Source organism: Miscanthus floridulus, chromosome 17, assembly GCF_019320115.1.
Source record: "Miscanthus floridulus cultivar M001 chromosome 17, ASM1932011v1, whole genome shotgun sequence".
Taxonomy (NCBI): domain Eukaryota; kingdom Viridiplantae; phylum Streptophyta; class Magnoliopsida; order Poales; family Poaceae; genus Miscanthus; species Miscanthus floridulus.
The window spans coordinates 62370599-62385999 of record NC_089596.1 but is presented as its reverse complement, the minus strand read 5'-3'; the positions used below and the strand labels follow the sequence as shown (position 1 = coordinate 62385999).

The 15401-nt window shown below is 43.9% G+C and overlaps 1 protein-coding gene and 1 pseudogene across 1 annotated transcript; one reads left to right on the top strand and one right to left on the bottom strand.

Moving 5' to 3' along the window:
- The first annotated feature begins 731 nt into the window (after positions 1 to 731).
- On the top strand, positions 732 to 6610 carry LOC136517180 (65-kDa microtubule-associated protein 5-like; annotated as a pseudogene).
- A 3033-nt stretch (positions 6611 to 9643) lies between these two features.
- Positions 9644 to 11935, bottom strand: LOC136517209 (WAT1-related protein At5g07050-like). The gene is made up of 6 exons (XM_066510739.1): positions 11483 to 11935; positions 11263 to 11379; positions 10856 to 11108; positions 10556 to 10714; positions 10276 to 10427; positions 9644 to 10182 (listed from the first exon to the last, which is right to left on the bottom strand). Exons 1-6 carry the CDS (start codon positions 11752 to 11754, stop codon positions 9918 to 9920), a joined length of 1218 nt encoding a protein of 405 aa, XP_066366836.1. The 5' UTR covers positions 11755 to 11935; the 3' UTR covers positions 9644 to 9917.
- Positions 11936 to 15401: the final 3466 nt, after the last annotated feature.

Sequence of the window (15401 nt, the reverse complement as noted above, 5' to 3'; positions counted from 1 at the left end):
TTTCACATAGTACATGAAAATCCCACAATAAATAAGCCTTTGTATAAATTTTCATTTGCATTGTTGTCTTGTGCTTGAACTAGATTATTTATACAACAACACATTATTTTGGCTTTCATTAAGTTCCTGTGAGATGACCTATTACCTGTCCACACTTAACAAATAGGTTAGACCTTTAATCACGTTGTTATTGAATCATCCAAAACTCACTGAAAGGCTAGATGCACTTTCAGTAGGTCGGTTCCGCACAGGACTTTGGTGCTTGAGCTGTAGCGTCGGATATCTCAGAATGGATGAGCTCAGCCGCGTGCTGCTGCTGCTGCTCGGGCATGTGCTGCTGTTGCTGCTGCTCGCCATCGCCATCGACGCGCTCAGCAAGGGAAGACGAGGAGATGAGGAAGAAGAAGATGACAGGTGGGGCCGTGTGTCAGTGACAGGGAGAGAGCCTGCGATGAAGTATACGTCTTCGTATGTGCCTGCAGTTGGGTCTAGACCATGTCCATATATATTCTGTGATATATTTGTGAGAAACAAAGAATTATAATGACATGCTTTAAAATAGATGAATAGTAAAAAAAAATAAAAGTTATAATGACATGAATCAAGTAAACCCTCCCCTCTCCGGCCCTCCCCACGGTCGTCCCTTCTCTATAAACCCTAGCGAAGCCAGGGAGCGCGCACTCCACTCCCCCCGATCCCCCCAAGGTCGCGTCCGCCGCAGTTGCCACCTCATGGCAACCCCGCCGCCGCCGCCGCTCCCGGCTCCCGCCCATGCCGCCGAGGAGCGTCTCCTGCGTCTCCCTTCTACAGGAACTGCAGGTTCGTCCGACCCTGCGACCCAATGCTTCCTTCGTTGTTTGATCTGCGGTTCTGGCCAGTGTCGACTGGATCTTGGGTGTCACGTTCTTGGCCGGCGATTCTTGGTGGGTACGGGGTTTGGGCCTGCAGGGAAAAAATGGGTGTTCTTCGGCGTATAATTTTGGGAGATCGGGCTCCGAATTTGGGGGTTTCGTGGTTCCCGTTCTTGATTTTGTAAGGACGCGCTGGAATTGAGTGCCGATTTTGTCTCCCTTTCATTCTTCTTGGCCGAATTAGTGAATTTTGGGCACGGCCATTGCATTTCTTGGTGTTGAAGTTGAATTTGCGCCATGATGGTTGGATCTTGGGGACAAAGTTGTCGCGCTCCGGTAATTCCCTGTTTCCTGGTTCTCTTGGCACCAATTCTGGCCTGGTTTGTCATCTGTCGTTGCGATCATGATGATTCATTCATCGTCTCACTGTTCTCTTTTAGTTTGCACCCGTGTTTCCGTACCTAATGGGGAGTGCATTCTGATTGTCTTTGTCTCTTTCTGTGTCGCGTTGGATGGGTCTCTCTCTACATCCAGTTCGGCTTTGCATACGGTACTAAACACCACAATTTTGAATCAGGAACTATGGGGAGAAATTGGTCAGGGTGAAATGGAAAGAGATAGGATGATACTGCAATTGGAGGAGGATTGTCTCAATGTTTACAGGCAAAAAGTGAATCGGACTAGGAAGCAGAAGGCAGACCTGCTTCAAGAGCTGTCTTTCGGTGAAGCTGATATAGATAAGATCCTTTCTGCTCTTGGAGAGAGAGAGAAACCTTTCCCAGGGTAAGTTTTTCTGTCATCATTCAATTTCTGTGTTGGTTGTAGCTGGTAGGCTTTAAAAGTTTCTGTGGTGGTTGTAGTTGTAGACTTTCAGTTTTCAAACTGACACTGAGAAAAATTTTATCTGTTCAGTCAGAGAAGCTTGGGGGCACATTGATGGAACAACTTGCCAAGATAGAGCCAGTGCTGGAAGATTTGAGGCGCAGGAGGGATGACAGAGTAAATGACTTCAGGGCTATTCAGTTACAGATAGTTCGATTACAAGCAGAAATTTCAGGAGCCATTGATCATGGGGATCCCGCTGCTCCTATGGTGGATGAGAATGATCTATCCTTGAAGAGATTAGGGGAATTGAAGGAGCAACTTAATGATCTTCAGACAGAAAAGGTTGCATATCGAGCTTTAAAATTTTCTTTCCCAGGTTGCTTAGTTGCCATTCTTAAATTGATTGTTTTAATCTTTTTTTTTTCAGGAATGCAGGCTGCAAAAAATTGACATCCAGACTAACAGTATTCAGGAAATGTGCAACATTATGTCTATTAATCTCAAAAAGGCACTAAAGGATGTTCATCCCAGTTATGCTGAGCTGGGAAGAGGCAAACCCATGAGCATTAGCAACGATTCACTTGATAGACTCTCGGAAAAAGTTCATGCGTTAAATCATGAAAAGAAACAAAGGCTTCGGAAGGTGTGTATATCGTTCAAGCTAGTTATTTCATTGAAACATAGATCAGCATATATATTACTGAAATACGTTCAATCTCACGTATTTCCCATTTTTTTCCTGATGTCAACCACACTAGCCATTGAACTTGATCTTAAAGAACAAAAAATTTGATGAAATTTGCCTTAGAAAAGTGTCAGGTTACTTTACTGTTTTGTGACAAAATCATATATTTTCCCAACACCAAATATGTCATGTTACATTTTCCTCATCCCAGCACTAAATATTCATAGACTTTGACCCTTCATTATTTAAATATAAAAAATATGCAAGTAAAATATTAAAACTACTCAATGCTCAATAAAAAACTATGTTAGTGGCTCAGTGTTTACAATCTTGAAGTCTAACATATCGGAGGCCACTGCCTTCAAACCCTTGGTTTTGTTTGTCACTTGCCATTCTGTGTCTAGTGACGGAGGAGTAATACTTTTTTTTCCAGAGTATGGTTAGCTTGCTTATTCCTCACGAATGTATAAAATACATTGCTTTTGCTATCGATTGTTATTTTTTTACCTATTTGACTTAAACCTTGTGAGTAGTTTGTTTTCGGTACAAAACATTTATTCCCTGTGGTTCTCTAGTTATCATCCTAAATGTACTTTGATAGTTTGGGTTATATATTTCTGTTGTGTTCAATGTGCTGCATCATTAAAATTCACACTCTATTGCAGCTCCAAGATCTTGGCAGCACACTCATTGAGTTATGGAACCTCATGGACACACCAACTGATGAACAAAGAAGTTTTGACCATGTGACTTCTCTTATTAAAGTCTCACCAAATACAGTGATGCCCCCAGGGTGCCTTGCACATGAGCTTATTGAGAGCTAGTCTTCAAGAAAATGACTGATCTTGACGAAATCTTTAGAAGTGTTCACATGGATATTAATAGTGACACAGAGCGGCGAACCCTCAGTGATCTCATTGATTCTGGTTAGCTTCTTTGTTGTACTTTCATTTCATACTGAAGTGCTTTCCTGTATTTTGCTTTTGTTTCATTCAAGTTCCCTTGATGCTCCAGCTGGTTTCTTAGCTTGTGGTGTCCAGTCAAATTCTGCCATTGCCATCTATGCAAACCTAATCTGCCCTTGGCTTTGTGGAATTGCATTACGATTTGATGCTCGTCTTCTCAGTCAACATTATTTGCTGTTAATGTGTTAATTAATTATGTATCATTGTCCATACTTGTACACAGTATAAGCTCAAGGACCTATGTCTAGTGCACACCACCATGATTCTGCAATTGGAATATATATTCTGTTTAATTTATGCTCTGCAGTTCAAAGGAATAAAAGAGATAAGAAAACAAAACATTATAATGAATGAAGACATTATCCATCTTGCTGTATGCTGCATTTTCTAGTACATTTTGCTTTTTGTGTTGATGGCCATTTCCAATTTAATTCTACCCTGTTGTGATGTTGTGTGAATTTCTGGTCACTTGATTTAATTCTACCTTGATTTCCCCATTCTATATTGAAATGTTTGAACTAATGTGATAATTCACTCAGTTTACTCCATGGTTTCCTACAGCCATTTAGTAGCTGATTCAGTAATTCAAGAAAAAAACAAACTTTGATCTGTAGGTAGAGCAGATCTTTCAGAGTTGCTGACAAGAATGGATATTCGAATTGCGGAGGCAAAAGAACATGCATTAAGTAGAAAGGATATTCTAGAAAAGGTGGAGAAGTGGACATCAGCATCTGAAGAGGAGACTTGGCTTGATGAATACGAGAGGGTAACATAATTTGTTTATCGATCCTTAGTTGCTCTTTTTCAAAGAGTTCATGCATTATACATCAAGCCTAACAATATTACAGTGCCATATCTGTTCTATACTTGCACCTAATTTACAACCTCGATTTCCATTCCAGGATCAAAACCACTATAATGCTGGCCGAGGAGCTCACATAAATCTCAAGCGTGCGGAGAAAGCTAGGACATTGGTCAGCAAACTTCCATGTAAGCTGTATACTTGTTCATACTTCTACTGAAAAATATCTAAGAGCTTAAATGCCCCCTACATATTGAATAATTTTCGTAGAACATTCCAGAAGGCTGCAGTATCTTATATGATTATCATTTGGGGTTGTTTGGATAATAGATACAGCAACTTACGGCTCTTATTGAATAATTTTCGTAGAACATTCCAGAAGGCTGCAGTATCTTATATGATTATCATTTGGGGTTGTTTGGATAATATATACAGCAACTTAAGGCTTCAGACTATGTATTGACTATGGGCCTGTTCACTTCAACTTCTTCTGACTGCTTTGCAAGCTGTGGCTGCACCACCAAAGTCACGTTCCTACGAACAGGCCCATAAATTTTATAACAAAACAACACACACAACTATAAAATAGGAAAAACCAGTTTACAAAAGATTCCTCTGCAGTGGTTACCATGAGTTATAATTTTTTTTGTGTGTGATCTGTGTTGTCTGAGCAACTTCTTGTGTTTGACTTGTCTATTCTCCGCCTCCATGCCATTCTCACAAAAAGAAAAGGACTATTTCATTCAAGTGATCTCTTTTGGAAACATGTTGCCTTATCTCAAGTCAAATTTACGTTATAGTTTAGGCCCGTTTTTAACAGTGCAATTTCATTACTTTCAGTTATTTGCTGTTGTTGCTTGCTGCTCATTCATCTACTAGTATAGTCTGTAAATTTTCAACTTGATCTTAAGTCTTGTTTCATTTTACAGCTCTTGTGGAGAACTTGACTGCTAAAATTAAAGCTTGGGAAAAGGAGAAGGGTATTCCATTTATGTTTAACAAGGCAAGTTCAATTACTCATTGTTCTTGTCAAACAAAAAGGCTTGTTAGTTTTAAACTGTGAATAGATCTGTGCTTACTTAATTTGGTATACTCATGTGCAGGTGAGGCTGTTGGATTGTTTAGAAGAATACACCTGTACAAGACAGCAAAAAGAAGAGGAAAAGCGTCGATCAAGGGTTGGTTTTTATTTTGCATATCTTCTGTTCCATAAAGTCCTCGTTATGTCAAGCATGTTATGTTTTTTAGTTTACCTTCTTAGCCCGTTTTCTTTATAGCTATGTTTTTTTATGGAAATGATACAATACTTGCAAAACTCAAGTCCAATGATGTTTCGACTGTTTTCAGGAATTGAAGAAACTGCCAAGTACAGATCAAGGTGCCAAGTTTGTTACGAAACCAAGCCCTATCCGTCCTCTTTCTGCAAGGAAGCCTCTTGGGAGCTCTAATGTCAATAATATCGGTGGAACTCCGACCGGCCGCCGTGTTTCTACCCCTATGTCATGGAAGTGTAGGCCATCTTCTGGAAGGGTGCAGGAAGCTGTGAAGGCCGCTGTGGCACCAGCAAACTATGTTGCCCTTCCCAAGGACTGCTCAGACAATTCTTTCCTTTGAAGTGTAATCACCACCTATAAGTTGAACCTAGTCTGACCATCGCTTATCTTCTCACTTGATCTGCCAATATAGCCTTGACTCCAGTGTCCATGCGTGTTTTCAGACTTGAAAGTTGCTACCCTGAATAGTATAATTTTCTCTCTTTTGAATAGTTGCAAAATTTTACGGCCTGTTTCTTTTGGGTATACCATCGAGTAGAGCCAGGCTTAGTTTGGCATGGTGGAGATGGTTCAAGGGCCAGCGTTTGGTAGACTTGGTAGAGAAGAGAGTTCAGATGATGATATAAATTGATTTGGTTACCTACACTGAGAATGTGGTAGCATAACCACCAACACCAATATTTCTGTCTTGTGGCTCGCAACGAGCCGTGCTATGGAGAAAAGAAGGTAAATTCCAGTTTCCGCGCTCCGGTGCAGCATTTTGCTGCTTTAGGGAGCGTGCCTGATAGAGATCTGTACACTGTACACATATCTTCTAACCAAAGGGTATGTGGTGTTTTTACCATCTCTCTTTAGTACCTGCCTGTCCGAAACGTCTATCCAGGTTAACAAACACTGTCGCACTTGCACCCCGCTGGATTGGTCCAGAGCTCATGCCAGGGAAACAAAGAGGCAATAAGCTTGGGTAATTGCAACGGGAGCAACATACTGATAGGCACCGAGTACATGTTCTCTTCAGGTCTTGCAATTGTACTCCTCAAGTGTTGTTGGTGTGCATGAAGAAATCAGGCAGGTCTACCACGAGTAGTTGGCTAGTTGCTACTCCATTCGGTTTCAGTATGTTGCCTCATTCAGTGCTCAAACAGTTCACAGGAAAACTGGCTATGTACGATTTTGTCTGACCTATGAAGCAAAGTGTCTTGCCATTACATGAACAAGATAATTTCGCCTTTTGAGATTCTTGTCACTGTTCTTTCATACTGATCGCAAAACCTTGTTCTCCAATATGCCCATGCTCTTCTGTCGTATTCATTGTCATCAGTGCCATGTTAGATGATCTCATTGAACCACACTAGATTTCAGTGTTGCCTACCTGGTCATTCCATTGATCTCAAAGGCAGTTTCGGTGCTGCTTGTCCCCTTTCTCATGTTGCTAATCCAATAGGTAAAGTCACTGAATCTCCAGCTAAAGAGTTCTGTGTCATCAGCCCTCAAGATTTGATCCGAAAACAAGATTTATACAGTCGGCATCTGAGCCGAAGTTGCATGTGTTCCTCTACTGAGAACCCTAATGAGATGCAACCTCGGATTAGAGAATATAGTATTCCACAGTCGCTCTTATTCTCTAGCTCACATGCAAATCGGGTTCTGTCACTTTAGCTGTCTTTGTGAATTGTGATATCCTTGTTGGCTAACACAAATTATCTTTAGAGTATTGCAAAGTATGTGCAGCGATCTGGAGAGCTCAACTTGGTGCTGGAAGAAATTACTTCTTCCGCTGCAAAACGACGCAGCTGAACTACAGCACTAGCTTTTGTAAAGATAACAATGGTGTAAATTGTTCGTCAATTACGCAACTGAAAGCACTTTACAAGAAAAGTTATCTCAATGCAGTGGAAGTGACTGAATCATTGCAGTGTTTTAATGGTAGACAATGTTACCTGGCAAGTTAAAAATCTGGTATCAGTTAAACATCACCGAATTCTTTGATTTAATAAAAACTAAAAAAGTATCAAGGGTTCTTATCATGTCCTTCTAGGTAACAATTTTCTTTCAATTCCTGGTTGAATACACAAACTTGGCCATCGATGGAATTGCTTTTTAATGGCTCCGAACACTGGTAATACACCAATATCCCATGGAACCAAAAGTTTAGCACTTCTAAAGCCGTTCAACAATTGATATAAGGGCCTGTTTGGATCCCATGAATTGAAACCAATATCTAGAAAGTGCTTCCCATTTCATTATTGAATCACTTTCTAGTTCCTCTCAATTTTTGGGAACCAAACAGGACCCAGCCAAACTTTCGTGATTGGGGTAACCATGCTAAAAAATATCATGTTTCAGCCAAATTTTTTGCCCAACTTACAGCCGGTTACTCTTCTCCGATGAGAAAAAGAGGCCGGTTTGGATTTACAGGAATCATACTTGCAATTTGAGGTTGCACTCAGCAACATGTTTTGGCACTTTGGCATATTGCCGGCTGCATGATATGACAAATCCTGCTAATGCCTATGCCGCATCATTTCTGGTTTGGAGCAAGGATAGGAATCTTAAGAAGATTATTACTACTTGGTATACGGCTCTTATTGTTAGTGCTTTCTCATCCTGTTTTTAGTACTCTACTGAGGTTGTCATGTAGCGGAGAATATATGGCACAATTATGAGAATATAGCCTGAGTGCGAGGTCACCACTCTTGTGTGTGTGGTTTGCTTTATGGTTGCATTGCTTTTCTGTTATTCCCAAGATGTTGACAGATGTTTAGTGGAATAGCTTTGTTTTCCCCACTGTCTGATCAGGCGATAAGCTCTGGAGACTCTGTACTAGTCTACTCGTCTACTCTTGAATCAACTGAAGCGAGCATATTGAATACACAACTGCATGCGCCTTTTCCGTGTTTTCGTAACTGAAAGAAAGCCCCCAGTACACGCCAAGAAAAAGGATGCAGAGCTGCAGAACGAAACGTATCTGAAACATCTAATGAGGCAGAGCCCTCTGGAGTCACCTTTGTAGCAGTAGCATTGTTTCTTCTTCATCCACAAGATAACATTCGCTCCAGCTGAGTACGAAATTTTACACGACCAGACCAGCTACATAGTTATTTCAAAAAAGACCAGCTACACAGTTCTTCAGCTGAAGATCGGTCGATCTCAAATGGTGAATGCCAGATAAGCCATGCTGCGTCATGATAAGAACCATGCACGACGACATCGCGAAACGTGTTCCGAGCGGAGTAGCAAGTGATGCAGAATCCATTAGCTTGATACGGAGTGGCTTGCTGCTTGTCAAGTATGATTGTGTATGGCTCATGTAGTACTACTAGTAGCACATCTGCAAGTTGGTTCTGAAGCAACTGAATGGAAGCCATAGAGGAAACCTAGGAGAGCTTATCGAAATCATGTATAGATCGACTGATCCATGGTTAGGATTTGGAAAAAAAGATTTTTTTTTCTTAGGAGGGGCATCAAATTCAGGCAATGAAATGGAAGGAAGCCCCTGGGCTTTATGCAACCAACTTGCCCACTGTGCTGGTGCAGTTACAGTGGAGATGGGACCTCGGCTCTCCCTTTTGTTTATTATTTCTGTTAAAGAGATGCATATTGGTTTAGGGATCAACAATGAATCTTTCAAGTGCTTGCTAAGTAGGACTACTTTTAGGGAATTATTCCCTCAACTCTCATCACTAGGCAATGCCGATTCCTTGAGACCACCCTTGCTAATTGAGACAGGGTTCTTGGAATCGGTAGACATCATGGGTGCCGCCTAGTACGCCAATAGCATATACACATGGCAGTGGAAGCATTTCAATGGGAAACAATACTCTCTGATACTACTAATAAGTAGTATATGCCTATGCGCCATTCGCCGCATCAATATGCTATACATAGTGAAACCGCACACTGATCACGTTTGTCGCATATAAAAATAATGCGAAGGATGTTGCAGAGAGAGAAAGAAGGCTTAGAGTTAAAAAACATTTGCCTTTTAGGTGCGCTGAGTTCTTGCTCTTTCAGAGTTCCAGGAACGCTGCTTGCCTAGCTACACCCAATCATATGAGCTGCCTCAAAGACTATGATTGAATGCACTAGCTAACTTGTGATAGTCACACCTTTGCATAGATGAACTGGTATCTAAATCTAAAAAATACGCAGGATAATTTTTCATGATTAAACACTTGTTTTCTGAAAGAAAAAAAATAGATTGAATCATCAAACACTCTGTTAGGAGCTGAGACACATAATGCTCCAAATGTCACCATTGGTTGAAGGTGTAGATGGTAGTACAAGAGGTGATTATCTCAGACCAGCAGCATCTGCTTAGCAGGAGAGGTTACAAAACTCCCCATCATTATATTGCATCCTCCTCAGCTTCCATCTTGGCACTACTTCACTACTACAACACTACTACCACCACCGTTGCTTAAAGCATCAGGTCGCCCCACACTACAACATCTATCATGGGGGAGAAGAGAACGCACAAAAGCAGGAGGCTAAAATGACGCCATCTCCTGTAGCTTAAGCCTGGTCCTTGCCCTGCATCCGGGCCTCCTCTGCGGGGACCGTGACGGCGACCGCCGCGTTGGCGATGGCGTTGGCCTGGGCCTTCTCCAGCTGCACCTCGTCCAGCTCCACGATGTCCATGATCCTGCCGTTGCCGTCGACGGTCTTGATCGCCACGGGGATCTCCATGGCTGCCTGTGACTCCTTCTCCAGGTTCTCTTTGTGCTTACCCCACAGCACCGAGTAGAGGCCGGCGACAATCAGCACGGACCCGACGATCCTGGAAACAAGAAATGACATGCATGGGACGGTTACTGCTTGTGCTGTCTCTCTAGCAGTAGTACATGCATGACGCATGGCGTCCAGCACTTACCCGCCGAGGTAGATGTTCTCGGCGAGGATGAAGGAGCCCATGATGGCGACGATGATCATCATGAGGGGGCTGAACGCCGAGGCGAAGACGGGGCCCCGGCTCTGGATCACCAGCCCTTGCACGTAGTAGGCAATGCTAGACGTCACTATGCCCTGCACCACAGATTATTCTTTCTTGGTCAGCGTCATGCATGACTCATGACATGTTTGATGCATGATGTGTTTTGGTGGTCGGAGAGCAGCAGATGCAGAGCTAATTAAGGTTTGGTTGGTATACTGACAGCGTATGCGGCGGCTAGGAGGTTCATGTCGAAGCCGACCCGCCAGACAGAGGTCTGGCGCTCCATGACGAAGGTGACGACGATGGCCTGCAGGGTGCCCACGAAGCAGATGAGGGTGGTCAGCGACAGCGGCGCGTCGTACCTCTTGAGCGTGGCGGCCTGCAACAGTTTTGATGACCAAACAAGATATAGTTAGGATACTCGATTGAAGCCCCAGCGTTCTAGGATCTAGTTAGTGGTGCGTGCATGCATGGCGGCCACTGGCCGGCCATAGCTCGATAACTCAGAGCTAGCACAGACCTGGAGGATGAAGAGGGACGCCCAGGCAAGGGTGGCGATGATGAGGAAAATGGAGCCCGTGAGCCAGTCCTTGTCGGCGGCGGCGGCAGCGGCGGCGTCCGGGTGCGGGCCGTGCAGGTGCATGTGCTTGGTCCAGACCATCTCGACGACGCGGCCCTTGTAGAGAGTCATGAGCATGGCGCCGGCCACTGTCACGAGCGTGCCCACCACCTTGGCCACGTACCTCGCCTTCTTCAGGTTCACCTTCTCCATCCTGACGATGTTCATTGTATTAATCAGTTGTCACTTCAGTTCGCGTTCGTATCCACCACCACCAATGCCACAACTGTGTGTTGGCTACTTTCATTGCTGTTTGTGTTTGTCAGTTCTTAGTCGTCCCAGCAGCGTGACTATTCATGTATCTATACCTGAAGAGAACGGCCAAGATGAAGGTCATGGCGGGGAGCATGTTGCTCATGGCGCAGGAGAAGGTCGGCGAGGTGAACTTGAGCCCAGCGTAGTAGAAGTTCTGGTCGATCACCGGCCTGCACACGATTCGCAGAGCCCCAGCCGCATGGTGAGTGCGTCGTCAGAACAGAGTTGTCAAGCAAGAAACAGAGCAACTCGGAACAGATCAAAGCCCTGTACCCGAGCAGCGCGAGGACGAAGATCTGGAGGAAGACCCAGGGCGTGATCCTGGGGCGGACCTTGCGCTCGAGCACGAGCGCGAAGGGCGCGATGGAGAGCGTGGCGAAGGCGTGGCGGTAGACGACGAGCACGTAGTGGCTCATGCCGTGGTTGAGCGACACCTTGGTGATGACGTTCATGCCGGCGTATCCGAACTGCAGCGAGATCATCGCCACGTACGGCTTGCACCGCTGCATCAGCGACTCGCCGCCGGCATCTTTGACGACCGCCATTTCTGCCACGGCGCGCGCGGTTCGATCGTGTGCTGCTGGCTGGACCGTACCGAGAGGCTAGGCACGATGGTGTCAGGCGGTCAACAGCAGCAAGCTCTGCTCTGCTCTGGTGCGGCCGGGGAGGGAGAGCGGCGTGCTTGCTCGCTTGTTGCCTGACGCCTGAGGTGGAGTGGCAAGCGCGCCGCGGCTATTTATAGGCGTTTGTGCTGCTTCAGGTGCCGGTGCTGGTGCCGCGCTGGTTGGTTGGCCGTGGGGGCCAGCGCTGACGCCGCGCTGGCAGGGGGCTTCTGGGCTGAGCTTCTGGCTTCATGGTCTGCTGCAAAGGCGAAAGACAAGCTGTCTGCCCGGGGCCTGGTGAATGCCCGGCTTCGCTGAAATTTAGCGCATGCCACTACCCGCAATCCGGTGCCTCTCAGGCCCCCATCTTCTTGATTTCGTGTTAAGCCATAGCTGTATATAAAAATGTTTTCGTATTAGAGCAGCTCAGTGTTGCTCCGAAGTCCGTAGGTTCATATATACTGGGAGAATCCCCCCCCCCCCCCCCCCCCCCCCCCCCCCCCCCCTGTTCGGCCTTTGTAGACTGTTTGCACGCACCATGAGTTATAAACAAATGAGGAGGCAGAAGCAGTTGTTGATTAAGCTCCCAAGTGAGAGACGGATCTCACATACTGATTTAGCACTAGAGCTGTCAGCTGTTAAGCCACGTAATAGAATGTTCCTGGTTCGGTTCAAACCAAAAACAACACAAGAGCTGCCCATAGCTGTAGCACTAGAGTTTAACTAAAACGGCGCATAATGACGCTAGTGCAAGATTCTTATCCAGTCCCTTTTTTATATATAAGGTCTTCTTGAACATCTCCACTAGATTGAGAATAGGTAATTGTTCTCTTTAACAGGTAATAAAGAGAATTGAAGGGGGAAAAAAAGAAAGTTGAAACTCACTTGTATGATTTCAGCCGAATCTCAACCGTATTTTTTTGTCCAATTCAGGCATGGCATTCTTTCCCAACTCCGGTCAAGTTAAGAGTGTAAAATTTGTGTGATGGATGTGTCACATGAATTTATAACATTAAAAAATTTAAATGATATTTGGTCCTCTAAATCACTCGGGCATATCACCCGATATATGTAGAGTCAGACAAATTGTAGTTATTATCAATTTATACTAGATTACCATTGTATTTATACTAAAGATATAGTGATTATTTTGGTGTAATTTCTATATAGAATTGTTGTAACTATAAACCTATATGAAAATCCTTTGTTTTGTTTCGAGCGTTTGTTTTATTAAATCTGCTATATGTTTGTTTAAAATTTGCTTTTTGATATGTTATATATTTGTTTAAAATCCGCTTGTCTTGTAAAATTTTTGTGATGAATATGGTTGCATCATATGAATTTGTGGCATTAAGAAATCTAAGTGATCACTTGGGTGATCAAAACCAACACATCACTCAAGTTTTGTATATATAGATAAAAAAAAGCTCTAACAAATTCTCTTTCTGTAATTCGTTTCTCAATTCATAAAACCACACCCTCAATCCCTTAAACAAAGGGGAGAGCGAATCAATTCCCTTCTCTTTTCTCTTTCCCTCTCTACGTTGTGCTTGTGCATCAGGAGGTGAAGCGGACACACCGTGCAGCGACGACGCCGCACTGGGCGGGAGGAGTGGGTGCCACGCTGTCAGACAGTGTTGGGTGGGGGAGTGGCGTGCCGATGCTGCGCAAGAAGCTGCACCTGAGACATGAGACAATGGGAGGAAAGAGAGAGGAAATATAAAGGAGATATAATTTTCTCAATATGCTACAGTACAACTCCCCAATCCTCTTCAATCTTGTTTTCTTAGTCCCCCATATCAACATTTTAGAGAAAGAAGATGTTCAATCTAGTGGAGATGCTCGTCGTCGAACCTTAAGCCAACCGGTGGCGGATCTAAAAAAGAAAAGTTATGCGGAACGTTCTTTCATTATCTTTTTTTTTCTAGCTCATCCTTTAAAGCGCTAGATCCATCCCTTGGAGCATACTATCAACCAATTTTTTTTGCATGCTTTATATTCTATATTTGCATGAAAATAAAGACAATCTCAATCATGTGTGAGAACATAGTGCTTGCGATGGTGGATCCTCCGCTGAACCAGACATAGAGGTTAATTAAATCTTGTTCTAAATGGCATATCTTTGTAAACGGAGTCAGCATTTCTTAAGCCCAAATTGGAAATGCCCAATCATATTCCCACCCCGATCGACACAACAGAGGCGGGTGTAGAGTGTAGATTAGAGATTGATGGATAAGACAGAAGAGTGCCGGCGTGGCAGCAAATAGGAGAGAGGCTATGGTATCGGGAGTGGAGGGCGACTCGGAGCGGACGACTCGGCTCTAGTGCCCGGCAGCGCGGCACAGGATGGGATGGGACGGCCTCTGCTCGTGCGCGTGTCGACGCCGCGTTGGCTGCATAGCTGGGGCTGCCTCGCTCCTCCGTTGGCTGCGACCGCTTGCATGCCAGTGCCAGTGCGAGCTCGCCACCTGCATGGTCCATTGACTATTTTTTTTTAAAGGATAGTTTATATCCAGCTTCATCTACTATGAGGTAGATCAGGCCAATTATTACAAGGTTCGACCCAACGGTGAGCACATAACTTACACAGATCATAAGCTTACACAGCCAGACTTTGAATACACAAAGCGTGAAGTAAAGTCTTGACTAAGAAAGACCGATAAATCTATTTGAGAACCACCCATTGAAACTAAAGAAATGCAAGGCTGATGTCTCTAAAACCCGCCCAGCAGATATCAGCGGGTCCCATAGATCATCACGCTGTAGTCTTGCCCATTGCCACAGCCAATGGGTTCCTCTGAAGAGTACCTGCAAAAAAAATTTTGGTCTACATTTGTTAAAAACCACTTCATTTCTTGTTATCCAAATTGTCCAACATAAAGCCGATGCTGCTGTTACTAACAATGAATTGTGAATAGTACCACCAACTTTAGACCAATTAACAAATAAATCATCTATGCTGAGGGGAGGTGATATCCCAAACACTAAGTGTACAGCGCGCCACAGGAATTTGGCATAAAAGCATTCGAAAAAAGGTGATGAATAGATTCTGGAGAGTGACAAAAGCTACACCTTGTGTCACCATTCCAGTTACGTCGGGCGAGGTTATCTTTGGTAAGGACCACACCTTTTTTTAGGTACCACAAAAATATTTTTATTCTTGTAGGTATTTTAATCTGCCATAAATCTTGTGACACTTTGACTCCATTGTTGATTAACGCAGCATACATAGATTTTACAGAATATTTGCCTGATGAATGTAGTCCACAAACAAAAGTATCCCTTTCCCTCTGTAAGTTCACATCTTGTAACGAGGCAACAATTCTATGTCAGTCCCTTAGGTTCGTACTCACTAGGTTGCGGTGGAAGGAAATGTTTAGTGGAACTGAAGCAATTACTGTTGCCACCGAATTTTGTTTTCTTCTCACAATATTGAACAACGAAGGGAATCTATCCTTCAATGGCTGATTTCCCAACCAAGTGTCCATCCAAAAACGAGTCTGTGACCCGTCTTCCACTTTGAATGAACCAAAGCTCATGAAGGAATCTTTAACATTCATTAGACCTTTCTAGAAATGAGAATATGTTGG

Bases quoted from the DNA above. Each gene is read 5' to 3' on its own strand.
- LOC136517209 (XM_066510739.1), bottom strand. From the start codon at position 11,754: ATGGCGGTCGTCAAAGATGCCGGCGGCGAGTCGCTGATGCAGCGGTGC. The intron at 11,380-11,482 runs GTACAGGGCTTT...AATCGTGTGCAG, and splicing joins TTCGTCCTCGCGCTGCTCGG to GCCGGTGATCGACCAGAACT. The intron at 10,715-10,855 runs GTCTGTGCTAGC...AAACTGTTGCAG, and splicing joins CGTCCCTCTTCATCCTCCAG to GCCGCCACGCTCAAGAGGTA.